Source organism: Engystomops pustulosus, chromosome 8, assembly GCF_040894005.1.
Source record: "Engystomops pustulosus chromosome 8, aEngPut4.maternal, whole genome shotgun sequence".
Lineage (NCBI taxonomy): Eukaryota > Metazoa > Chordata > Amphibia > Anura > Leptodactylidae > Engystomops > Engystomops pustulosus.
In genome coordinates, this window is record NC_092418.1 from 98,745,321 (window position 1) to 98,772,966 (window position 27,646).

Here is a 27,646-nt window from a genome sequence, read left to right on the forward strand (position 1 = left end):
TTTGTTTTAGAAGATGAGCTAATATAATAAAATCCATGAACTCAATATAAAACAACGAGATGGGTTTATAGCCGCGCTCTAATAAAACGTCACCGGTCTGTCTCGTGGGGCGCCATCATTTGTGCGGGTTTTTTTTTACCTCTGCCTCTTCACCTGTGAAGAATACTTTCTAATGAAGCGGAATGACTGGCACATAATCCCCCTAGAAATGAGCCTTTTGTGAAATCGAAAAAAAGCTGATTTTCCACGTAAAGTGCGGATCATTAAAAATGAATTTGACATGGTGAAATTAGGAAAGGAGATGAAAGGATTTCTGTTCTCTGCCCGGCGCTACACAGGATGAATATGGGGAATATATTACAGATGCCTTTTAATAAGATCCACAAATGTTTGATGAATTATAAGGGAGGACGTTCCAGGCTGCGCTCTATAAAACACTGTATATTAGGCTCCGCTATAGCTGAAGGATGGTTATATGGAGATGCCAGACTAGGAACATACATTTTCTGTCTGCTGCTGCTTGTTATGCCTGGATTCTTTCCAAAATTCAGTTTGTGCTGTATAACTATAGGAAGAAGTGTACAGGTGCTTTATATAGAATCTACCCAGACCCAAACAAGTTGCACAGAAGAGCCCGTTCCCTTCTGTTCAGTCATTTTTTGGCTTCCAGCCATCATTATGCTGTAGCTCCCTATGGGATTGTCAATTTTAGAATAAGTTTTCTATTTACAGAAGGACCCAAGCGTGGCAGCCATACATAGCTGTAACCGCTATACGTACCACCTGATATATATATATCCACATGACATTACAATAAGTCCTTAAAGGGACACTGTCACCAGATCTTAACCCACTAAACTACCAGCGCCCTCTTTTATGTTAAAAGACGCCCATATACCTATAAGATATAACCAACTAAAGTTATAGGCAAATGAGAAGAGTCACTTTTTGTCTGAAATTAGTCCCTTTTAGAGGATGTTTGGAGGGCATCACTAGAAGCCACTATCTTTCTACAGCCATGGATATAAACAGACTGGGGCTTATTTACTAGGGGGCGCGGAACGCACTTCCGTCGGACTGTTCACGGTTTTCGGGATTTGCACGGCTGTGACAGGTATTTAACAAAGGTTTGCGCTGGGATTGTGCGGCATGCAACTGGATTGTGGCGCACATGCGCTGCTTTCATGTGTGGCGGGGGGCGGGCCGTGGGACGATCTGACTGATTCGGACTGAGCGCGGGATTTAACTTTCAATTTGTGTCGTAAGACAATGCACTTACATGCACCAGGAAGAGGAAGGTGAACTCCGGGGACCTGAGCAGGTAAGCGACACATGCAGGATATCGGGCGCATGATGTTAGTGAATCGCGGAAGAGTGCAGGATAGTCGGACAATGCACTTTCGTGAACTCTGCGAGACTGGTTAAGTAAATGTGCCCCACTTTAGTGGGGAATGCAATCTGCAGATAAAGATCCACGTTCCTCCTCAGTATTTGATTGGTTGTATCTGTATTTTTAACATAATATGAAAACCATGGTTTATATGAGCTATAAAGCCTACTACAGGCAGTCCCCGGGTTACATACAAGATAGGGTCTGTAGGTTTGTTCTTAAGTTGAATTTGTATGCAAGTCGGAACTGTATAGATTATCATTGTAATCCCAGCCAGAACTTTTTTGGTCTCTTTGACAACTGGATTTTAAAAATGTTGGATTGTCATAAGAACCAGGAGTAACAATGAAGCTTCATTACAGACGCCTGTGATAACTGTTACAGCTGTTTATTGTAGCCTAAGGCTAAAGTACAGTAAATTACCAATATCCAGAGGTCTGTTTGTAACTAGGGGTCATATGTAAGTCGAGTGTTCTTAAGTAGGGGACCGCCTGTATAGGGGTGTCAAAAGTATCATAGTATCATAGTATATAATGCTGGAAGGAGACGCAAGTCCATCAAGTCCAACCTTCAAGAATTAAATAAATGTTTTATCCCCATAACCCGTGATATTTTTTCTCTCCAGAAAGGCATCCAGGCCTCTCTTGAACATGTACATAGAGTCCGCCATTACAACCTCCTGCGGCAGAGAGTCCCATAATCTCACTGCTCTTACAGTAAAGAACCTTTGTCTATGGTGATGGTAGAATCGCCTCTCCTCTAGGCGTAGAGGATGCCCCCTTGTCCTGGTCACAGGCCTAGGTATAAAAAGATCTTTGGAGAGATCCTTGTACTGTCCGTTCAGGTATTTGTACATTGTAATGAGGTCTCCCCTCAGTCGTCTTTTTTCTATACTGAATAATCCCAAATTTTGTAATCTGTCAGTGTATTCTAGTCCCCCCATTCCCCTAATAATCCTGGTTGCTCTCCTCTGCACCCGTTCCAGCTCTACTATATCCTTTTTATATACTGGTGCCCAAAACTGTACACAATATTCCATGTGTGGTCTGACCAGGGATTTGTATAAGGGCAAAACTATGTCTTTATCATGAGAATCTATTCCTCTCTTGATACATCCCATTATTTTATTTGCTTTAGCAGCAGCCGCCTGGCTCTGGTCACTAAAATTAAGTTTACCATCCACCAATACCCCCAAGTCCTTTTCAGCTTCAGTTTTACTAAGTAATTGACCGTTTAGAACATAATTATACTTTTTGTTTCCATGGCCCAAGTGCATAACTTTACATTTATCTACATTAAACCTCATCAACCATTTCTCTGCCCATCCCTCAAGCTTCCACAAATCCCTCTGTAATGCTAAATTATCGACCTCAGTATTTATTACTTTACACAGCTTAGTATCATCTGCAAATATTGAAACTTGACTGTGTAAACCCACTACAAGGTCATTAATAAAAATATTAAAAAGAAGTGGCCCCAATACTGACCCCTGTGGCACTCCACTGGTAACATCAACCCAATCTGAGAATGTGCCATTAATGACCACCCTCTGTTTTCTATCACTAAGCCAATTACTTACCCAGATACAGATTTTCTCCTATTCCCAGCAGTCTCATTTTATATACCAACCTTTCATGTGGCACGGTGTCAAATGCCTTTGAAAAGTCCAGATATACAACATCCACGGCATCCCCCAGATCCAGTCTTGAACTTACCTCCTCGTAGAAACCAATCAGATTAGTCTGACAGGACCGATCTCTCATAAACCCATGCTGACGCTGGGTTATAAGGTTGTGCACAGTGAGATACTCCAGGATAGCATCTCTAATAAACCCCTCAAATATTTTCCCCACCACAGCAGTTAGACTTACGGGTCTGTAGTTTCCAGGATCGCTATTTGATCCTTTTTTGTATATTGGTACCACATTTGCTATGCGCCATTCCTGTGGAACATAACCAGTCCTCAGTGAATCTTCAAATATTAAAAATAACGGTCTGTCTATCACCGTACATAATTCATGCAGAACGCGGGGGTGTATGCCATCTGGCCCAGGTGATTTATCTATCTTAGTGGTTGCGAGGCGGCGCCGTACCTCTTCCTGGGTTAAACTGTTGACATTATAAAAAGAATTTACATTATTCCTCATTGTGTCTTCCACCAGGGGATTTTCCTGGGTAAAGACAGTTGAGAAGACGACATTCAGTAGATTGGCCCTTTCCTCATCTCCTTCCACCATGACCCCCATGTTATTTCTAAGGGGACCCACACTCTCTTATCATTTATATACTTGAAAAATAATTTGGGATTATTTTTGCTCTCCCTGGCAATATTTCTCTCTCTATTTTTGCGGCCTTTATCTGTTTTTTACAGGATTTATTTTTCTCTCTATAATCCTGTAATGCCTCATCGCTACCTTCACGTTTTAGCACCTTAAACGCCTTATCTTTCTCCCTTATTGCTTTCCTTACAAGACTAGTTAGCCACATAGGCTTTTTCTTGTTCCTTTTATGCTTTTTCCCATAAGGTATGTGTTTCTCACAGGACTTTTTCAGAATATATGAGAAAAAGTCCCATTTTTGGGGGGGGCTTTTGTCTTTGAGAGCATTATCCCAGTCTATGCCTTTAAGGTCTTCCCTTAGTTGATGAAAATTTGCCCTCCTGAAGTTTAGAGTGTTGGTTGCCCCTTCACTAACGTGCTTAGTAAAGCGTAATACAAAATCAATGATATTATGATCACTATTCCCCAGGTTCCCCCCAACCTGTAGTTTTGATATCCTATCAGGTCTGTTGGTAAGGATAAGGTCCAGCAGTGCCCCCCTCTTGTTGGCTCCAGGACTAGTTGCGACAGGTAATTGTCTTTTGTTGTTGACAAGAACCTGCTGCCTTTGAAGGACCTGCAGGTTTCTGCCCCCCAGTCAATATCTGGGTAATTGAAGTCCCCCATGATAAGTACTTCACCATGCTTTGAAGCCGCATCCATTTCACTTATCAGCATTTCCTCTGCTGCCTCCATTATATTTGGAGCCTTATAACAAACCCCTAGTAATATTTTATTATTCTTTTTCCCTCCTCTTATCTCCACCCATAGGGACTCCACATTTGCGTTACTGATGTCATCTCGCAGGACGGGCTTGAGGCAAGAATTCACATATAAACAAACCCTTCCACCTTTTTTATTTATACGATCCTTTCTAAAAAGACTATAACCATCTATAGTAACAGCCCAGTCATAGCTACTGTCCAGCCATGTCTCGCTGATACCCACTATATCATATTTCCGTTCCAACATCAAGAGTTCCAGTTCCTCCATTTTGTTTGTGAGGCTTCTGGCATTTGTGTGCACACACTTTATATGGTTTTCCCTGTCCGTATTCCTTTTGTCCTTATTCCCCAATCTCATTCCAGCCCCCCTTCCTCCCCCATGGACTATGACTCTTCCCAGCTCTCTATGTACACCGTCTATTTGCCCTGCACAAGTGTAGTTGCCCTCCCCCCAGGTCTCTAGTTTAAACACTCCTCCAACCTTCTGGCCATTTTTTCCCCTAAAACGGCGCCCCCCTCCCCATTGAGGTGCAGCCCATCCCTACTGTAGAGCCTGTAGCCCACAGAAAAGTCAGCCCAGTTCTCCATGAACCCAAACCCCTCCTTCCTACACCAACTTTTGAGCCACTTATTTACCTCCTTGATCTCCCGCTGCCTTTCTGGTGTGGCACGTGGTACAGGCAGTATTTCGGAGAAAATTACCTTTGAGGTCCTTGCCCTGAGCTTATGGCCTAAATCCCTGAAATCATTTTTAAGGACCTTCCACCTACCTGTTACTTTGTCATTAGTGCCAATGTGGACCATGACCGCTGGTTCCTCACCAACCCCTCCCAGTAATCCATCAACCCGATCCGCAACATGCCGAACCCGAGCACCCGGCAAACAACACACTGTTCGGTATGCACGGTCTTTGTGACAGATTGCCCTGTGTGTTCCCCTAATAATGGAATCTCCCACTACCAGCACCTGTCTGACCTTGCCTGTGCTCCCATTACCCTTCTTACCGGAGCAGACATTCCCCTGGTTGCTAGCGGCCACGTCTTTCTGCAGCATTGCTACTCCAGAGCTGATATCCCCCTCATCCACCAGCCTGGCAAACTTATTGGGGTGCACCAGATCAGGACTAGACTCTCTACAACTCTTCCCTCTACCCCGCCTTCTACATGTTACCCAACTAGCTGCCCCCTCACTCTGCACCTCCATACTTCCCTCCCCACATCCATCTTCCCCAGAGAGTTTGTGCTCCAGGAGCAGCAAACTTCGTTCCATATTATCAATTGCCCGTAGCCTTGAAACCTGCTCATTTAGATCCAGAATCTGGGCTTCCAGATGAGCAATTTTCACACACCCCACACAGCAGTATTCCCCCTCGAACGGCTGTTCAAGGAAAGCATACATGGCACAGGATGTACACCGTGTAGCAATGCCACTTATGGAGTCCATTGTTCTAATGGGGATTACAACAGAAATATGCACAGAAAGAAGAATTTACAGTCAAAGTAACACAGAAGTTACCTGCTAAAGCCCCTCAAACTTAAGTCCCTTAAACGTAAGTCACACTTAAAGGGAACCCGTCACCACTATTTTCACAAATACAGGTAGTGGCAGGTTCCTATAGAGCTCTAGTAACTATCCGACACCTGCTTTTAGCTAAAAATTGTTCCCCTCAGATCCCCATAAAATCAGAGTTATAATCTTGCCTGGTAACTATGCAGCTTTGGAGCGAGTCCATGGGGGCGTGGCCTAATGTCATGTGACCAGGGTGACATCATCAAAGGTCCTTGAGCTACTTAATATGAAAACTATACCCCATGTACATATATGACCACATAAAACCATCACAGCAGCCTCCATGGACTTCTACTCCTCTCCATGCAGGCTGCTGTGATTTCATGTGATAAAATATGCTGTGATTTCATGACATATATGCTTAGTGTATAGTTCCTAATGCTACAAAAGCTATAGGACCTGCGATGATGTCACCCTGGTCACATGACATTATAGCAGCATACAGAGATAGGCATGGGGAGGAGCTGCTGGATTCAGCCCGAGGAGGCCACGCCCACCTGGACTACATGTAGCCATGCTTAGTTACCAGATAAAACTATAAAGTTGAATATATGGGAATCTCAGGGGCATAATTCTTAGCTACAAGCAGGGTGTCAGATAGTTATTAGAGCTCTATAGGAACCTGTCACTAGCTGTATTTGTGAAAATAGTGGTGACGGGTTCCCTTTAAGACACTGCACACACTTCAGATCAATGCACACTCGCTTTGCTAATGCTTTTTTATAAGTTATCTGCCACAAAAATCTGCAGAGCTCACTGCACAAGATCTGGCTGCAAACCACCAAACAAACTGACCACAGAAGTATATAAAGGCTGCTAATTAGATAGCCACACCCCACTATTTATTAGGCAGCACCTGTGACTATACTGTCTAAATAAGCAAGGTGAATGCCTCCCTATACCCCCCACACAATATACAGATTATGCAAGTAAAATACCTGCAGATCTACTTGGTTGCAATAAAAATCACACAATGAATATCAGGAAATAAAAAATGTAGATGCACTTATCTATTTGTTGCTGGATCCAAAAAGTACTCCTTCCTTAAACGTAAGTCACACTTAAGACACTGCACACACTTCAGATCAATGCACACTCGCCGCCAAGCTCATACACTCGCTTTGCTAATGCTTTTTTATAAGTTATCTGCCACAAAAATCTGCAGAGCTCACTGCACAAGATCTGGCTGCAAAAAAGTGATGCTTCCCCCCAACCAGACTCTCAGAATGACTCATCTCAGGCCAAAAAAAGACTCTTTTCAGCTCATTTGCATAGAAGTGGTTTTTTTTTTAACATATAAGAGGGAATTCTAAAATTCTTGACCTTCCCGTGCTGTGAGTCTATGCCACTTTAAAGGAAATTAATTGCTTAATTTAACCTCTACAAAGCATCACTAGTGCTGTTCAGAGATTAAAATCTTTACTGCATGCATAACTTTATTAGGGATATTAGCTGGCTCATTTGTTCTAAAAATTACTCTTAGATTTATGTAAATGTGGCTGAAGTGCTGTTGGGGGAGTTACCAGAGCACCTCAAGACTCCAGCATCACGACCACCTGGGCACTTCTCGACCCCCCTACTTCTGTCACTGGCCATGGTGCTAATTTGCGCATCTACAGTGAGTAGAAGCTGGCAAGAGGTGGGGAGGGCAGGGAAGGGGGGTAGGGTCTGGACAGGATCTGGTAGCCCCCCCCAGGAGCATATCAGCCACATTTATATAAATGTGATTGAAAGATACGGCTAATATCCCTTATATAGTTATGCCTGCAGTAAAGATTCAAAACTCTTCAAAGTACTGGTGTAGCCCTATACATTAAAAGTAATATATCACCAGATTTTGCCCCATTAAACTACCAGCCCCCTCAGGTTGGTGATGAAATGTCCTTTCTAGAACTCCCTCTTTTCTGTGAAATCTTGCCCATTTTATCCATAAAGAAATCTCCAAAGTTGTGTGAAAATGAGCTGAGTAGAGTCATATTTTGCATGATAGACAGGATGGGGGGGGAGTCATTTTAGTTACCTCTATATTCTGTTTTATAGTACATAGAAACATCCTGTGTCATATTAAAGATAAGAATCTCTTCTATCAGAGACCACATCATGCTTTCCTTACTGAAGATACTAAAACAAATACTGAAACGGGAACGTTATCTCCATCTTATGTTGCCAACTATGTTTTACCTGCTTGTTTTTCTTTACCTCTGTAGCTCACAGAACCACAGGCCTTATGCATTCAGAAAGATGAGATTCTTATCTTTAATATGGCACCGAAGTTTCTGTGTACTATAGAACGAAAGATAGGGGCATCTGAAGTGACACTCTGCCATCAGCCTCTAAATTTGACTCCTCTCGGGTAAAATATGACTCTCCTGAGCTCATTTACATATGGTTTTGAAGAAAATTTTTTATTGGTAAACGGGAGAGATTTCACACATAAGAGGGAATTTTAGAAAGGACATTTCTTGTCCTACCTGAGGGGGATATTCAATTAGTGGGGTAAACACTGGTGATGGAGTCCCTTTAAGCACTGGGACCTACGACCGGTAGAATTAGTGCATCGTATTTCTTTCCTTTATGTCAAATAGTTTATCAGAGCACACGCCGGCACTCGCAGATTTAAAGGGCCAATACTCCGTTGATTGACGCTGGTCACTTCCGGGTTTCCTGAAAAGCCAGCTTCTCCCAGCAACCCCCGCCGGATCTTTGAGCCTATGCATGAGAGAAAGCTACTCCTGTGTGATTCCTGTATTCTGATGTGACCCCTGACCTCGCTCCTTCGCTGCCAGCCTTGACCTCCAGCTCCATTCCTGATTCTGCATCATTGCCGCCTGCCCTGACCATCCGCCTGTTCCTGACCACGACACTGCCTAGTGTTCCTGTACCTCGACCTTGGTTGCCACCGCGGACAAGTCGCACATGTGGAACGCCCAGGTGGCACCTCACCGCGGTAAGACCATTCTGCTTTATGTCGGGCTCTGGTGACGACCGGGTGCCACTTAGATTCCGGTCCTAGGTATCGGCTTGTGTCATCGTCTGCGGTGGTCCAGGGGGTTCACTAACCCCCGAAACCTGACAATCCTCATGTTCACAAAATACATTTTTGTGTTCTCCATCTGAGTTGTGCATAATTGGCAGGTGTGTTACTATGCATACGGCTTTTGAGTTATTACCGCCCGCTGTGCCAGCTACCTGTGCGCGGCGATAGGTTTACAAGCATCTGAGACAGATTTCCTCATTTGTGTTAATTATGCTCATTCATTTGTTATGATTGTACGCCTGGCCACGGGTGGCGCCGAGTTGTCTCTCTGAAGGACTACGCGCACATCAGTTGCGATGGGCAACGCGCAACCCGGCTCGTTATCGGGGCTTTAATTAAAGATTATGCAACTAATTATGCCTTAAATATAGCTGGAATATTGCCATATGAGTTTTCATTATATAAGCCTGAAGTTCTAACTTTGATATAAACTTTCTAACTAATTTACATCGTGTTATATGCTGCGGCACCAGTATGTCAGCTGGAAAAGTTTCTAGCGCTGACCCGTGACTTTCAGAATCTGAGGTAATTGTGGTATTAATAGACCTTGTACTTGTACAAAATACAATTATAATAGTAAATTAGAAGCTTGATTTCTGATAAACCAACGCAATAAAAGGGTTACAATGTCATCCTAACAAAAGCTTCTATACTAGGGATTCAAAGTAAGCGGTATCACCAATATTTGTGGCAAATCTTAGACTGGAGCTACATAGCGACACAGTGCCGGAGGTGGTAACATCCTGGAATTTCTCCTTCTTCCCGGAAACCAGGTTGTTTGTATATATTGAGATTGCAATGTAGGAAATCTGCAATTTAACTGTAATTGATGTCGGATGTCGCCACATAGCTTCTGCCAAGGGTATGTTCACACACTAGATGATACATGTTTGTTCAAAAACTATCAATAAAGAGTTGTATCGTATTGTATCGTATTCATTAACCCGTATGCTCAAGTACCAAGCCAAGTGTGCTGTGTTTTTAGTAGGGAAATAGGATAGAAGCTGCCGCCATTCAGCACTGCTGATTGGGCATATTGAAATCTGCCTGATCCTTCTTTTTCTGCCATCTGCCATGAGGAATGAATCAGGACACTTCCGTACATATTAGATGGCTGTTAGGTCCTACCACAATACTACAACATACTGCCTGTAGATAGGACACTATGGGGCACATTAACTTACCCGTCCCGTCGCAATCCCCACCGTGCGTTGTTTGATGAGGATTCGGGTCTGCCGCGATTCACTAAGATTGTCCGTCCAATTTCCTGCATGTGTTGCTCCCCGTTCAGGTCCACCGGAGTTCACCTTCTTCTTCCCGGTGCATGTAAGTGCTGATCTTGCGACACAATTTGCTTTTTAAATACCGTGGTTTGTGCGACAGCCACGCCCCCCAATTATGTCGCATGCAAGCCGGCGCCGATGCGACACAATCCGAACACGTGATCCAATAACTCGGGGCAATTCAGAGCAAAGCGGGAAAAAACAGTGAAACCCGATGAAAATGCGGCATCCGGACCCTTGGTAAATGTGCCCCATTGTGTAACCTGCTCAGCTCCTCCTGCTCTATAACATGCTGCCTCCTGATAGGACACTATGTACAATCTGCTCAGCTCCTCCTGCTCTATAACATGCTGCCTCCTGATAGGACACTATGTACAATCTGCTCAGCTCCTCCTGCTCTATAACATGCTGCCTGCAGATAGGACACTATGAAAAATCTGCTCAGCTCCTCCTGCTCTATAACATGCTGCCTGCAGATAGGACACTATGAAAAATCTGCTCAGCTCCTCCTGCTCTTTAACATGCTGCCTGCAGATATGACACTATGTACAATCTGCTCAGCTCCTCCTGCTCTATAACATGCTGCCTGCAGATAGGACACCATGTACAATCTGCTCAGCTCCTCCTGCTCTATAACATGCTGCCTGCAGATAGGACACCATGTACAATCTGCTCAGTTCCTCCTGCTCTATAACATGCTGCCCGCAGTCTGCAGATAGGACACTATGAAAAATCTGCTCAGTTCCCCCTGCTCTATAACTGCTCTATGCTGTTACACTGAACTTACATGGGTGTCTTTTGAAGTCATTAGTTTGTGGTATGATCAGGATTTGCGGCTTTACTAAAACAAAAAGGCCTCTGAATTTTGCTTGTCTGTAAAAGGCTTAACATATAGAGATACAATTGGTAAAGAAATCATTACATTCCTTAGAATTTTGATAACATATCCCAGCATGCTTTGCTATCTGATAAACGTCTGGGAATCATGTCCTTATTATATGATCTTGTGCTAAATATCGGGTCCCAAGCTTACAGTAATATCTAAGTCAATAATCCCCTGTTGATTCCTGGTATCCTTCATGGAACACAGGATTAATCATCTGACGCCGCTCCGGACAAAGTGCGAAAGTTTTACAGACGTCCTTCAGTTTTCTTCAAGCGGAAAAAAAAATTCCTGAGGGCAAACCTAGACATCTAGAAAGATAGAATGCAAACCTAGATAAAAGGAATATTCATAAGGACGGCATAAATACATCAGAATGTAGGCAATTCATTCAGCGGAGGAGATGTAATTACACTTTATCACGGATCGCAGTAGGAATTGGCTGCAGTAAACAGACACTGAATGGCAGGAAAATGATGGCCATAAACTCCGTCCAGCTTCTCCCCTGCTCCCCGATGACTACAGTCTCTTCAGTTACCGCACAATTGATGGAAGGAATTTAGAAAGAGGAATGAAGTTCATTAAAGTGTGTCAGGATCAATGGGATGGCCGTATTTACTACACACAAAGTCGCCGCCACAAAACAAGAGGCCCGAGAAGTTTTCATTTTGGTTTTGGAAAACAAAACTGGAAATATAAGATGTGTTGGGCAGCTCGGTGGCTCAGTGGTTAGCACTACAGCCTTGCAGCTCTGGGGACCTGGGTTCATATCCCAGTTCTCTCTGTGTTTTTTTGGGTTTCCTTGGGGTCCTCCGGTTTTCTCCCACACTGCAAAACATACCGGTAGGTTGATTAAATTGTGAGCCCCATGGGGACAGGGACCGATTAGGCAGCTCTGTCTAGCGCTGCGTAATCTGTGTGCGCTACATAAATAAAGGAATTATTATTCTCCATATACTGTCAATATAGGGGGGTATTTCTTGGCACAAGAATTGGAATCACATTCCAGAAATTCCAGAAATTTATTTTTAGATCATAAGTCACATGATTCTAACCTCAAAGGTTACTGAAAGGAACACACAAAATATGACTTATCTTCCATCAAAAATTAAATATGTTTCCATTTGAAGGTGAAGGTAAAATAGGGTAAACCCCAGGGAACCCTTGTTACAATCCTTATACTGCACCTCTTTGCACAGGGGCTTAACTGGGAGCGGCAGGGCCCCACAGCAGACTTAATTATTGAATACTCACATATGGGTGTTACAATCATACATTTATATATTCATGCACACACATATATAGCACATACATACACAGAGTGCCATATACAAGCATATAGCAGATATACACACATACAGCATATACACATCGCAGATACAGCTCACATACATATCATATATCTTATGTACATGTAATGCTGTACAATGTGCAACATTGTATGTATACATTGGTGAATATCCTACATTCTTTAGTGTGTCAGGTCAGATGTCGGGGCCCCCTGACACTGCAGGCCCCACAGCAGCTGCGATGGCTGCTACCACCATAGTTAGGCCCCTATCTTTGTAGTTGTGGGATGTCACAAAGAAGGCCCTGACCCAAAGAGGGGTAGTATCGTGGTTCTCACCTCCAGCAGACTTCCCAGCATGCCCAGGATGTTGAAATGCCATATGACAGCACCTTCACATTTATTTCATGCAGTGCTACCTCAGGATTTACACCACACACACCTATACACCCCTTACAGTGCGATAACTGCTTCTTTCCAAACTATTCTGGTTGCCCCTACCCCTCAACACTAAACTTACTTTCACTTTGAAATCTCCCTCAAATCCGTCTTGCTTTCCCAAGACAGACTACAGCTCTTTGTGACCAGGATTGGATTTTGTAGAAGTCGTCTACCTAAAAATTCATTAAAAAAAAACCTTTGAAACCATTGCAGAAAGAATAGTTTGTGGTGCCACATTTTCTGATTAGATCCATACACGTACTAGCACTGCACAGGATAGTTGATGGCCATCTAGGACCGTACAGATCACAGACCCCTGTCAATTTAGAAGAACTTGGGCCCCGTTCTCACTGATCGAATGAAGCAGCTGGTCAAGCATGGGTGGTACTGCTCTATTCACTGCTACTATAGACAGTGAATGAGGGATGTGCTTGCCAATTCCGAGTTGTCCAATAGTATTGATTGGATTGACAGGACACATTCTCAACCTGCTGCTTTGTTCAATTGGCTACAACAGGTTCAGTACGGTCCACTTTCGTGATCTGTGGGGCGTCCCATTAGTTGGATCCTCACTGATCATATTCTAATCCCCTATCCTATGAGTAGGGATACAGTCTCAGATTCTCAGCATGTGAACATACCTAAAAATATAAGGAAAGTTCCTCTGTATTAGATGAGTGGGGGGTCCAACGCCTGTTGATCCAACAGATGGAAGCTTAAAGGGGTATTCTCATCTCGGCATTCACATTCAGTGTCATTAATCTGCCATATATAAACATTTCTTCAATTAGTTGTCATTAAAAAAAAAAGTTCCTGTGTGAAGATAATTTCTTATAAATGTAGTCATATGGTCCCTTAGAAACAAGACTGACTCCTTAGATACGACCACCTCTGCTGGAGTGATTGCACAAAGAAACAAAAAGTTTCTGAATATTAAATGTCCGAGTAGTTACTGCAGGTCCCACAGCCGTCCTGTGGTAATGATTGCTGAATCCTGGTGGTCAGGCAGAGCTCAATAGCTCAGGTCTGGCCACCGTGCCAAAATGTAAGGTGGTCGTATCCAAGGCAGCCATCTTGTTTCTAAGGGACAACATGACTACATTTATGAGAAATTATCTTCACACAGGAACATTTTTTTTAATAACATCCAATTGAAGAAAAGTTTACATATGGAAAATGAATTTAATTAAATGTGAATGCCCAGATGGGAACACCCCTTTAAGTTGTAGTTTTTAGTTTTGAGCCTTGTCAGGCTTTCACACGTCTCATTGAGCGAATTCTGCCTTGAGAATGGGAGATACAGGTTTACTCTTTGAAATCATTCCCTTTAAGCCAAAAACTCATCACGTCAGATCTAAAAAGATAGTTTGTAGCGTTGCTGCTCATTACCTGTCCGATTCACAACTCACCGGGGGGGAATCTCAGCTAATACAAAGAAGATATGGCCCCGGCTCCAGTGTCTCTCTTCATTCCCAATGTCGAGAACAATGTTCTTTGGTGTCAGCCGCCGCAACCCTGTGCGCAAGACTTCCCCATTATCATGCTCCGCCAGCACAGGAGTAACAAAATTTTCAGCGGGGGAGAATATTTAGCATTTTGCACGCAGATCTGTTCCGCTGTGTTGCCATGAAATGACTGGATGTGAAGCTGGAAGCTCTGAGCTAAGTACAACATATTTTATCGCTGTGTGTAAAAAGCGAGTAGTAATAGAAGTAAGCGCGCCTTAAAATAGCGGCGAGCCGCAGCGTCCCTGTGCGCTTCATTTATTTGATGGAACCGTTGGCAGGTAGTCAGGCGGCATTCACTTAAAGGTTACGTGGCTCCACAGGTATGGGATCGCTTTTACCTTCATCAGGTGTGATGGGAGCAATTATTTTCCAGTTTGGAGAAAAGATAAGACATACGGATGGAAATTACAACCACAAGCGCACCCGAATAAAGGAGGTAAGATGAAACCTGGGGGATTTACTCCTAAAGCAAGAAAATAAGACAAAATCATCTCGTATAGAGATCAATAGCCCACCTAGGATCAGACAGACACACAGTAAAAAGAGCAAGTCCCAGCCCTGGATCAAGGGCTCGGTGCTAAATTTAGGATTATGGATCGAGGTCAAGATGTTTTCCCGTTTGGGGGGGGGGGGGATCTCAGATTTGTCCTGGGTCCTGATCTTTCTCAAGACGTTCTGCAAAGAACAGAAATGTATAGATGTTTTTGTTGTACGTGTCAGGGAGCAGGGTTTGGATAGCTTGAGGGACTGGCTGGACTGCGGCCAGACGTGCTGGACATCTTGATCTCTCACATCTGCTAGAGAAAAAATGAACTGTATTAACCCCCGATGCCAGGCACGGCTGCTTGGCCCTTTGTATCGCATAGTTACTCCATGCAGCAAAAATGACTATATAAATATTATTTATATTATATTATAATTATTATATATATATATATATATTATATTATTATTGTATATTTATATCTATACAAGTATATACAAAGAACAAATGCACCATACACTTATAGAATGTAACAGGGAAAATGTCATGGTTTACAGGAGAAAAAAGATTTACAAGAAATTGGACAAAGTGTAATTTAAAAAAATGTATTATCACTTCTTTACTCCTCTAGTCCTCCCTGCTTACCTCCAGCAGCAATATCATTCACATATTACAGAGCCATTCACTGGCCTCAATGGTCAGCATGTACGGCTCATGACCTGTGAGGCCAGTGATTTTGCTGTTGTGGTCACGTGTGCGTGTAGAGCAAATTATCCCTCCAGGAGGCGAGTAGACATCACAGTTATCCAGATAACACCAGTACAGCCATTCTCAGTAGTCTCTCTCACTGTAGACGTTCCACTCCAAGGGAATAAAGTTTCAGCGCACAATGGGAGGGGCGACATGCGCAAGAACAGTGTAACAGCCTGTAGACGCATGATGGAGCGGTCTCCATAGGGTTAAGGGGGGAGGCAGGGGCCTGCTTCTCACTGGTCACTACCATTGGACGCAGAGAGAAAGGTAAACTTTCATCTAACTTTTCTTATAATAAAAAGCCAGTTTTATTATAAAAACACTTTGGCAATGTGCACACTATTCTCTATGGGGACACGGAAGAGCCAGAAAAACGGCTCCTGATGACAGGTTCCCTTCAAGACACCTGTACTCCTCACCTTCTATAATTCCCTACCTGAACCCTGAAGCCATCCAGGAATCATATTCTTGAAAATCTGGTACATATAATAGCAAAAAAGTTCTGATGGAAGAATGTGAGTAGAATATCAGGACAGTAGGGAGCTTTACAGAGACAAATAAATTAGATGCAGTGCGGATGACTAAGGAAATCTCAGGATCTCTCTATTGGAATGACTTTGTCCTCATTGCAAATCTAATCCATGTAATGCACACATGGATAGATCACAATCATCATTCCTTCCCCTCTGCTTATAAGATTGAAATCCAGAAGTGCTGCCAATAGCCAGAGTCGCTCCTTGGCTGCTTAATTGTATCTGACAGATAAAGGATAGAGGCAGCGTAAAGTCTAAGTACTGTACTTACCAAGCATAAGGCTGGATTACTGATAGCGTGCATGGAGCTGACCGTAATCCAGCAAATATATAGAACAAATATTAAAGGGGGCTCTATTAGCAGTTCCTTTGGCTTGGGCTCGTAAACATATTGGGGCTCATTTACTAAGGGCTCCGCGGCTGCACTTTCGTCGGGTGTTGGAATGTTGGAATGGATGACCTAGGAAGATCCAAAACAGATGCCAAGTATTCAGGGCCGGCTCCAGGTTTTAGTGGGCCCCTGGGCGACAGAGCCTTAGTGGGCCGCCCTCCAGTGGCCACACTTCCCCCCACCTCCCCACACACTGACCACCCCCCCTCCCCTGCGGACACACTGACCACCCCCCCTCCCCTGCGGACACACTGACCACCCCCCCTCCCCTGCGGACACACTGACCACCCCCCCTCCCCTGCGGACACACTGACATCCCCCCTTCCACCTGCGGACACACTGACACCCCCCCTTCCACCTGTGGACACACTGACCCCCCCAACCTCCCCCTGCGGACAAACTGACCCCCTCACCCCCCCCTGCGGACACACTGAACCCCCCCCCCCCTGCTGACACACTGAACCCCCCCCCCCCCTGCTGACACACTGACCCCCCTTCTCCCCCTGTATACACAATGACCCCATCCCTCCCCCCGCGGACACACTGACCCCCCCTCTCCCCCTGTATACACACTGACCCCATCCCGCCCCCCGCGGACACACTGACCCCCCCTCCCCCTCTATACACACTGACCCCCCCCCCCTTCCCCACGAACACACTGACCCCCCCCCCTCTATACACACTGACCCCATCCCTCCCCCTGCGGACACACAGAAGCCTCTTCATGTATCGGGCTGCGAATTTGCAGCGGCGGGGCGATCATACGCTGGCGCACGAGCGTATGATAAATATCCCCCAATATGTCTGGGTAAATTTGTTTTTCCAATTTACCATTTTCCAACTTATGAAATCAGGGCAGATCAGGGCAGATGCTTAAAGGGGTGGTCCCATTTCAGCACTTAATATTATTGTTTGTATAATAAAAAGTTATACAATTTTCCAATACACTTTCTGTATCAATTCCTCAAGGTTTTCTAGATCTCTGCTTGCTGTCATTCTATAGAAAGCTTCTATGTTTACTTCCAGTGGACAGAAACCTGACCATAGTCACACAGGTGTGACCATGGTCAGATTTCTGTCCACTGGAAGTAAACATAGAAGCTTTCTATAGAATGACAGCAAGCAGAGATCTAGAAAACCTTGAGGAATTGATACAGAAAGTATATTGGAAAATTGTATAACATTTTATAATACAAACAATAACATTAATTTGCTGAAATGAGAATATCCCTTTAAACACACACCTTGATGGATCCAACATGACCGGGGCAGGGCTGAGCTGAGGGGAAAAAGGGGGTGGGGGGGGATAGCTATTAAGCAAAAGGCCTAGCTATCATACACTAACTAAATAAAACACAGACAAAGTTATGTTGGAAAAGTGCTGGTCACAGCTTTATTCAAATCTTGTAACAATCTGTAAAACATAAACTTTATTAAAACATAATAATATATATGCATTTTAACAAACATATCAGTATTATTAAATTAAGTGGTCGAGTACTTGACAACAAAGCTGGATCACTTTTAAAATTAATAAGTAACACCTAAGTCCGGCATCATAACCAACCAACCATAGTTGTGAATACTGCTCAAAATCACGCTCAGCGTGCAAAACCACAACTATCATATCCACAAGCCGCTAACCTCCTGGCGAGTGGCGAGAGCAGAATGTGGCTACCAACCAAACATATAACCAAACCAACTGCTGAGGTACACCCCCTCAAGCAGTCTATGAAGAACTTTTATTAGTAAAGCCGGACATGACCAAAATCATCACAATTTTGGGACAATTTTGCTCGGCCACCAAAGATGGCTGGCCCTTCCTGTCACCCCTTAAAAGCCCCCATTAACTCCTCCCCCCAAAGTAAAACCCACCTATCATATCATCCTATACTCCAACCCCCAAGAATCCAACCGCCTTCTCCCCCATGATTTTCCAGTCATTTTACGTTTCTGCGCTATTTTTTTCAAACTAGGTCAAGAAAATCCAGCATGCATCTAAAGTAACAAAAGAGCAAACGCTTTGTAAGCAGCACTCGCAGGTGTGGTGGAAGGAGAACAAGCGACTGAGTGAGAGCAGGTGAGAAAGAGGAAACCTATAATTACGTTGTGTTATTCCGTGTATTTATCCAATACCATTCCTATGATTAGAGGAAAACATTCATCAGAATTTTTTTTTTACATCAACACTTTCATATTCCCATCAATAGCTATAGCTCTTCTTACTAAACACAAAATTACATCTAAAAATATATTAGACTTCTTGCTCGCAGATGTGTGCTCACCCTGGCCCTAAGGGTGAAGACACACATGGCGTTTTTGGGCCGTTTTTGGGCCGTTTTTACTAAGTGCGTTTTCAGATCGTTAAAAACGCATGCGTTAAAAAACGCATCCGTTTTTTAAAAATGCATGCGTTTTTGTTCGTTTTCCCGAAATTGCGCAATGAAAACGGACAAAAACGCATGCGTTTTTAACGATCTGAAAACGCACTTAGTAAAAACGGCCCAAAAACGGCCCAAAAACGCCATGTGTGTCTTCACCCTTACCTGGTGGAGGTGGGGGGGCGGTGAGTGCCCCTCACCCCTCCCCTTTTTGAAAACTCATCCATTTTTGACCAGTTTTAATTAAGATAATTGGTAAAACGGATGCGTCATCAAAAAACGCATGCGTTTTTCAAAAACGCATGTGTTTTTTAACGCATGCAGGGTTTTCTTAACGGTCTGCTTTAAAAAGGACCAAAAATGCCATGTGTGGCATCACCCTTAGAGAGGACATTGTGAGACACAGGGGGTCATTTACTAAGGGCCCAATTTGCGCTTTCCCGACGTGTTACCCGAATATTTCCGATTTGCGCCGATTTCCCCTGAATTGCCCCGGGATTTTGGCGCACGCGATCGGATTGTGGCGCATCGGCGCTGGCATGCACGCGACGGAAATCGTGGGGCGTGGCCGAACGAAAACCCGACGGATTCGGAAAAACCGCCGCATTTAAAACAAAAAATCTGTTGCGGAGCTTGCACTTACCTTTTCTCAGCTCGGCCCGGTGAACTCCAGCGCGTTCCAATGCTTTTCAGCGCAGCAGCGCCACCTGGTGGACGGCGGAGGAACTACTTTAATGAATCCCGGCCGGACCCGAATCCAGCGCAGAGAACGCGCCGCTGGATCGCGAATGGACCGGGTAAGTAAATCTGCCCCGCAGTGTCATCGGGTGCCATAGACCTCTATGGGGGCTGCGATCTGACCACAAATTGTGCGGCTAGGTTACGGCCGCCATTACACAAATAGAAAATTACAATAATAGATAAAAAATTCTCCTTAAGACTTTTTACCCTTTCATCTTATTGGGGCAGATTTACTTACCCGGCCCATTCGCAATCCAGCGGCGCGTTCTCTGCGCTGGATTCGGGTCCGGCCGGGATTTATGATGGTAGTTCCTCCGCCGTCCACCAGGTGGCGCTGCTGCGCTGAAGTCCGCTGGAATGCCGGGGCAATTCAGGTACAATCGGCGCAAATCGGAAATATTCGGTTAACACGTCGGGAAACCGCGAATCGGGCCCTTAGTAAATGACCCCCATTGTGTCCACTGTTACCAATTAAAACTGTGAAATATATCAAATGAAATCTGTTTGTGACAGTAAGACGACTGGTTGCAGCAGGAGCCTCCCCCCTCTGTGCTGGTGCAGCTCCATGCGAAAATGTTATATGGGAAGCAGACAAACATGTATGCCATAAATATCTAAGATGGGACCACCCCTTTAAGGCTAAATGTAGACTTAATGGCAGAAGCCATGACACTTACCTGGGCCCAGCTTCAGTTGAGGTTTTGATCATCATCTTCTGCTTCTGAAGACTCTAAGAAAAGCCTTGAAGCAAATATGAACAAACGTACAAGGACCAAGTGTAACCCAATGTCCTAAACTGTGCTGCAAACAAGTAACCTAAAAAACGAAACAGGTTCTACTTACTCATAGAAATGGGCATAAATTGTTCAAGGAAGACTCCTGCGTGTTCCATCTCCTGAGGTCATCCAGATAGGCAGAGGAGACCTACATCCATGTCTCCCCAACCCAATGGCCCACATTTATCAAAAACAGTGCAAACTGCAATATGTGCAGTTATCCTGTAGAGGGTGCAGTGTGCTACAGCTTCATGACATGTCACACGTTTTTCATGAATCTGGCACCCCCTGCACTTCTCATACAGAATGCACCATTATTATTTTTTTTCGGTGCACTCTGTTCATGCTGCAGAATTGTGGCGCACGGTCCAACTGTGCACCGGAACGCCCCATTAGGTGCACATTTTTCTGTCTTGTCGGACACAGAGCAGCCACGACACAAAACTGGCGCCGACACTTTATAAATACATGTGCATGAAGTTCACCGTCCTATGCTGGGTGCAGGTAAGCGTGTGTCAAGCGACACTTTTTTTTTTTTTTAAGTACGGCGGTTTTTCCGAATCCGTTGGGTTTTCTTATGGCCACGCCCCCCCCATTTCCGTTGCGTGTATGCCGTCGCCAATGCGCCACAATTCGATTGCGTGTGCCAAAATCCCGGGGCAATTCAGAAAAAATCAGCACATATCGGAAAAATATTCGGATAACCCGTCCGGAAAACGTGATTCGGGCTCTTAGTAAATGACCCCCAATGTTTTTCCCTTACTTATTCCAGTGCAGTCTCATCTCTTCTTTGGGATCAAGCTCATTAGTTCTTCAATATGTTTATGTTATTACAGAGATAAAGCAGAATTACAATTACAAGTGTTCCTGGAAGATAAAAGCAAAACTTGTCAGTTCTTTGAAGAGATGGAAGCCTTTGGTAAGTATCATATAGATACGTGTGTATATCATAACAACTATCATAAGATAGAACTCTCCGTCACTGACGTCACTAATGTACTTACAAATTACACCTAGAAGCCGGCACATTGCGGAGAATGACAGAGATGTAATATTTTTTCCTGTAGCTCAAAAGAAAACCAAAGCTAAAACTGAACAATAAAGACAAACGTATTATTTTACTCTCAGCCTGGGGAATTTTTGCAGGGGCGGGACTTAGAAAATGGATCGGGCCTAATGATTTTATGTCCAGTTGCAAACAGAGGAAGGCGGGGAGGCTCCTGCTGCAGCCAGTTGTCTTATGAACTGCATAGGATAGTAGGGGGATAAGGAAGGAGGTTGAGGTACAGATACATAGAGATTATTCTTCCAGGATAGTAGGGGGGTAAGGAAGGAGGTGGAGATACATAGAGATTATTCTTCCAATAACACACAAATAAGGATCAAAGGAAAGGAAGAGATTAAAGGGGTTGTCCCACAGACCGCCAAATGTCCAAGCATTGGGACCTCCATCTATCAGAGGTGGGGTTGGCGAATGGATCCTGGTGAACATATGTGAGACCAATACTCTATTAACTTCTATGGCCCTGCCTTACAGCTGTGCTCCAGCGCTTCATCTACAGCCAGACTTTAGAGCAAATCCACCATCATAATAGATCAGGGACATTACTCATAGATTCAGGCACTGTGACTGTGGTAATCTTCTTATATTTGTTATCCATGGTCGATTTCCTTCTAAATTCACCTTTAAAATTATGCTTATGACTCATAAGTGCTCTGAGGGGTGTAAATTAACAGCTATAAATTAACAGGCTGTTACACTGTCTCCCTTTCCACTTTCTCAACACAAACCTGTCTGTCTGATGTTATCTCACAGTGGGAGGGGGAAGTGTCCTCACAGGCTACAGCCCCCCAGAGCCCTTCAGGCTCATTAGCATGGTTTTAAGGAAACAGATTTGCATAATTATTAAAGCCCTTTTTTTGTAAAAACAAGGGCATAAGAAGCTAAAAGAAGAACTCATCCTACCAGAGGGGGCACACACCTGCTTGTAAGTGTGCTTGGTTTATAATCCTTCATCCTGGTGGTACATTTCTTTTAAGGGGAGCTCTGCTGACATTTGTAAGGGGGTCTCTGCTTCCATTTCTTAAGGGGGCGACTACTGATATCTCATTAAGGGGGCGACTACTGACATCTCATTAAGGGGCTACTGTGAGCATTTCTTTAATAAGAGCTGCTGGAATAAGGGAGGCTGCTGGACACTACATATAAGGTTTATAATCAGGTTCTATGAGTATAATTATGCGTCCCATATATGTGTTTTCTCAAGTGTAATGTGCGGGACAGGGGTGGCAGTGAGAGTTTAGGTATATGTGAGGTTAGGTGAGGATTTTTTATTATTAGGTTACTGCCTCTTTTAGGGCTCATTAGGGTCTTTTATAAATTATTGGAATAACCCTTTCATTACATGACAGTAACATTGTCACTTAATGAATGTCTGTGGGAAATCTATGGGAATTCTTAGTTTTTTATTCTTCCTATTCTTCACTCCAATTGATTCCGCATGGAATAATAGAAATGTAAGATATTTCCCTTTAAGCTATGGATCCATTGTGTGTCACAGTGTTTAATAAAATGTACCTGTGTAACAGCCTTAAGGTGAATATAACCCCTCTTACCCATCTTCCACAAATATTATCTACATGTAATATATAATGGAAGGAATATATCAGGAAGCCGGGGGAAGTGAATACATGATGCACAAACTGTTCTGTGATGAGGGAGTGGGAGCGCCAGATACAGGGCTGGCATGGCACCCAGGCTCGTAGTGTTACTGCCAGATAAGGAAGGTAAGAATCACTGAGAGAAGGAATCCTATCGAGTGTTAAAGGAAATCCACCAGCAAATCCATCTTGATAAACCAGGGTCACTTACTCATAGATCCAGACACTGTGTGATAATATTCTTATATTTGTTATTAGTGGCTTCCTTCCGTTCTAAAACCACCTTTTAATAATTATGTTAAGGAGCCTGAAGGGCGTTACCAGAGCCCATCAGTACTGTAGCTTCACAGGCTGTTACAATGAGCAGATCAGGTCTTCCCTCCCCCTGCAGTTTTTTCTGCTGCTAGATTACAGTGGTGGAGGGAGAGAGCAGGGAGTTGGGTGAGACATGATCTTCTCATTGTAGCTACTTGTGAATCTGTAGCACTGAGTGGTAGCATTACAATTAGTTAAAGGAGGCTTAGTTGCAAACAGGCCTCCAGACACATGAACATGGACGTGGCACTCACTGCAGCTTCAAGACTGCTTCAAGGAACCGATCAGCAGGGTTGATGGTAGCCGGACCACTGCTGATTAAAAAAAATTGTTAAGGATCCTATGCCAAGTGTATCAGAAACACCTACACCAATCAGTTGTTTGAAGTGAACTCCTTACCAAGCACAGTGCTGTACATTTTATAGTGGCAGTGATTGGTATTGCAGTTCTGCTCTATTTACATAATTGGGACTCAAACTGAAAACAGTTTATATTAATAGCAAATCAATAGTGTAAACAGTTTACCTAAAAATAACATGTGAAAAAAGAAAGTGAGTGCACCAGCTGAAGAAGCCGTGTGCCTTGTGCACCAAGAAGCTAACTTGCATAACATTAAAGACTATGTTGTTTCTTAAATTGCACATCACAAGTGGCGATTACTAGACTCCCTCTTTGCTGTAGTTTCACAGGCTGTTACACTGTACAGGAGCACTTCCTTCTCCCAATGTGTGCTGAAACTTTCTATGCTGCAGTCAGATTACAGTAGGCAGAGGGAGTTGTTAAATGCTGAGGGAGTAGAGGAGGAGGGGAAACAGTGTAACAGCCTGTGAAGCTACAGTAAGGAGGGGCTCTGGTAACACCTCCAGATCCCTTTTGGCTAATTAAGATAAGTTGATTTTAGAAGAAAGGAAGCCTCATTATTAATTATTATTATTATTATTATGGATAACAAATGTAAGAAGATTACCAGGGTGGGTGCCAGAATCTAGGAGTGAGTCCCCTTGGTTTATCATGATGGATTTTGATGGTAGATTTCCTTTAAGGATTCAGTCCACATCTTATCTGCCTCTTCATATCATACAGAATCAACCTCCCCAAGAACACAGCAGGGTAGACATAGACATGAGCTTCTGCTAACCATGCAAATGTGAAAATCAGCGGTAAATAATATCTGACAAACATTGAATAGAAGAAGGGAAACATCCAAGGAGCGGACGTGGGAGACTCTGGAATGATATCAGCAGAACAAATTGACAGTAATGCACGAGAGCACCGGAGCAGCCGCATTAATAAAACATGGACTAAGGGGGAGACGGAAACACCTTGTTAACACAACGCAGGTGACAGAACCAAGGAATCAAGAATTCGGATCAAGCAATTCCAACAAATGTATTCTTTGACTGCATCGTCTTCAATTTCTGCTCCATGTATTATACATGTTTTAATGTTCTCATCAAGGGAACAAGGTCATGTGCACTTCAAGCGTCTAAAGACTGACAAGCTGCTGCAGGGGTGCGCCTTACTGCAAGGTGAACGCGAGCACACGACTGTAGCAATAATGTATTATGTTATTATAGACTCAGCACTTTATCTGTACTTCTATGGGTGCTGGAAATAAAGGAAATTTTAGGGAACTGTATGGAACGGCACAAATTCAGATAAAAGATAAGATAAAACTGCAGCTTTTGCAGCTTGTGTTGTGATTTTATGCTATTTCCTGCATTAGCTTATGTTTCCATATATAAGAATACTCCTTTTTATCACATAAATGTGGTCAACTCTTAAAGATAAACCATATCTAATTATGTACCTGTTAGACCATGTAGGTGTGAGACCTATATGAGCTAAAACTCAATACACAGGGCGGTCCCCTACTTAAGGACACCCGACTTACAGACGACCCCTAGTTAAAGACGGACACTTCTGCCCACTGTGACATCTGGTGAAGCTCTCTGGATGTTACTATGGTCCCAGGCTGCACTGATCAGCTGTAAGGTGTCTGTAATGAAGCTTTATTGATAATCCTTGGTCCCATTACAATTGGAACTACAATTATAAAATATACAGTTTCGACTTACATACAAATTCAACTTAAGTATCTTGAACGTAACCCAGGGACTGTCTGTGTGTGTATATATATATATTACTAACATGCACCACATCACCAGTTCTCTGCCTAGCACAGAGGTGGGCGAGGCGGGCATCAGAGAGCGGGGGAGTGAATACATTCAAAAAAAGTGCAACTGGTAGGGGATTAGATGAGGCAATTCTGGACCATTAGCTCATTACCATATTTTAAAAACTATTTTAAATATAGTGGATTTAAGGTTATAACAAACACTGTTCCGGACGCCAGAAGAAGAGATAAACAGGTAAGTGATTGTGGTTTGCCAGTGAGTCTAATGGTAGATTTCCTTTGAGTGAAGATACAGTTTACTATTTTCCCTTTTTGCAATATGTGCTTATCATTCATCTGGTGTCTAGCGAAAATGTACTTTTTTTTACTTCTACATGTTTTCAGCATTTAAGTAACGTCTCCTGCTTTTTCTGTCTATTTTACTTTAAAGTATGTTCATCGTAATATACTTTTTTAGGTGAGCAGTTCTGTCCGCCGGTAGTCTTGACACGCTTGAATCACCTAGAAAAGAAAGTTATAATTAGCAGCACGGAGCATGGTGACAAGATGTCCGGTGCTCGTGGCCGCTAAGTATGCAAATCTCTGCAACTCTCTTTCTAGTGCAGTGACCTTGCAGTGATGCTGGAATCATGTGATCAGTCACATGCTTATGACATACTCTCTAGGTCCTGTATTAATATTCATGTTGGAACCCACAGGGAAAGGGAAAGAGCAGTGCATGGGAGAGAGGGAGAGATCAGATGAAGCGCTTTGTCAGCTCTTCACCAGATTTCCATAATAGCGGTCAGGAGGGTCTGGCAGTCCTCTATGGATGCAGGCACTTTTTAGCAAGATTCTTTGTTGCTAAAAACTACAAAGAATAATACAGTATCCTGATCTGTGTGCATGCCGGCACCGATGCGGCACAATCCGATTGCGTGCGCCAAAATCCCGGGGCAATTCAGGAAAAATTGTCGCAAATCGAAATATTCGGGTAACACGTCGCGAAAATGCTAATCGGGCCCTTAGTAAATGACCCCCATTATTTGACCTTCTTTTACCATTCAATTGACGACTATTGGATTTACGAGAGGTGTAACATAGTAGCAGATTTCAGACAAACCCGCTGCTGATTTTCCACCATGGAGAATTTAGCCAGAGTTTTGTCCCAAGTGAAAAACCCTTTTTTCTAATCTCATACAACTTTTACAAAAACCCCTGACTATCCTAACCCACAGCTTCCCCTCCGAGCCTAAAGAGTTTCCTTTCCTTGAAAGTTCTCTGTAAATATTCGATTTCTCCTCCTCCGACGTGATAAAGATTCTATACATTATGAATGTATCTGATAAGAAAAGCAAACCATGCACTAAAATATGAGAGAAGCTGCACAGACAGATAAAAAGGATGGAAGAAGTTAACTCGCTTAACCTCGGGGCTCCCAGAGGAGCCTCTAAGCTATGCTCTTCCTTGCACCGGCGTTCCCGCTGGCAGTCAAGGGCTTAATTTTTCACTTGCCATTAAGTGATAAAACTTTCTGTTTGGAAGCAGAACAGCAATTATCCGAGGAGCGAGATGAGTATAAAGCATGCACAATACATCCCATCTGGCAGCTGAGGGACGATTTAAAACACAGGATTTGTCAACTACAACATCAGTCTTCCCTCCAGTCCCCAATGGAAAATGACTTTGATCCGGCGAATATTATGAAGCAGGTTGGTGTTTTACCTCTTATTTCATCAAACTTACTTACTCTATTTTCTATTATTGCCTCTCATGGTAACTGAGCAAATTGAATTGATACAGGAATGGCAAGCGAACGTATAAAAATATCTATTATAGGCTCTCCATGATGGATGCGTAATAGCCCACTAAACCGCGATGAGCAGAATTGCTGGACATAAATCCTAAATGTTTCATTTTATTATTATTAATTTTATGTATAATGGTCATTAACTAGATTTCACATCATGCTGACCCAGAGCTATAGCTATGGGTGCATCCCAGGGGGGAGAAACACAACCAAGAGGGCCCCCGATCCAGGTACCATACACTG

General features: G+C 43.6%; 1 protein-coding gene across 5 annotated transcripts in view; it reads left to right on the forward strand.

Moving 5' to 3' along the window:
* The window catches only part of CCDC148 (coiled-coil domain containing 148), a 120,413-nt gene that overhangs the window by 35,479 nt on the left and 57,288 nt on the right, over positions 1-27,646 (forward strand). For 3 of the 5 annotated variants that reach the window (XR_011849459.1, XM_072121966.1, XM_072121965.1), the window contains exons 4-6: positions 18,580-18,683; positions 21,338-21,420; positions 27,139-27,305. Coding sequence is in view for 4 of the 5 variants with exons in the window: in XM_072121966.1 (XP_071978067.1) it covers positions 18,580-18,683; positions 21,338-21,420; positions 27,139-27,305 (354 nt within the window). In the remaining variant the exon portion in view is untranslated. The remainder of the gene's footprint in view (positions 1-18,579; positions 18,684-21,337; positions 21,421-27,138; positions 27,306-27,646) is intronic. The other 2 variants (XM_072121967.1, XM_072121968.1) reach the window with 2 other exon arrangements.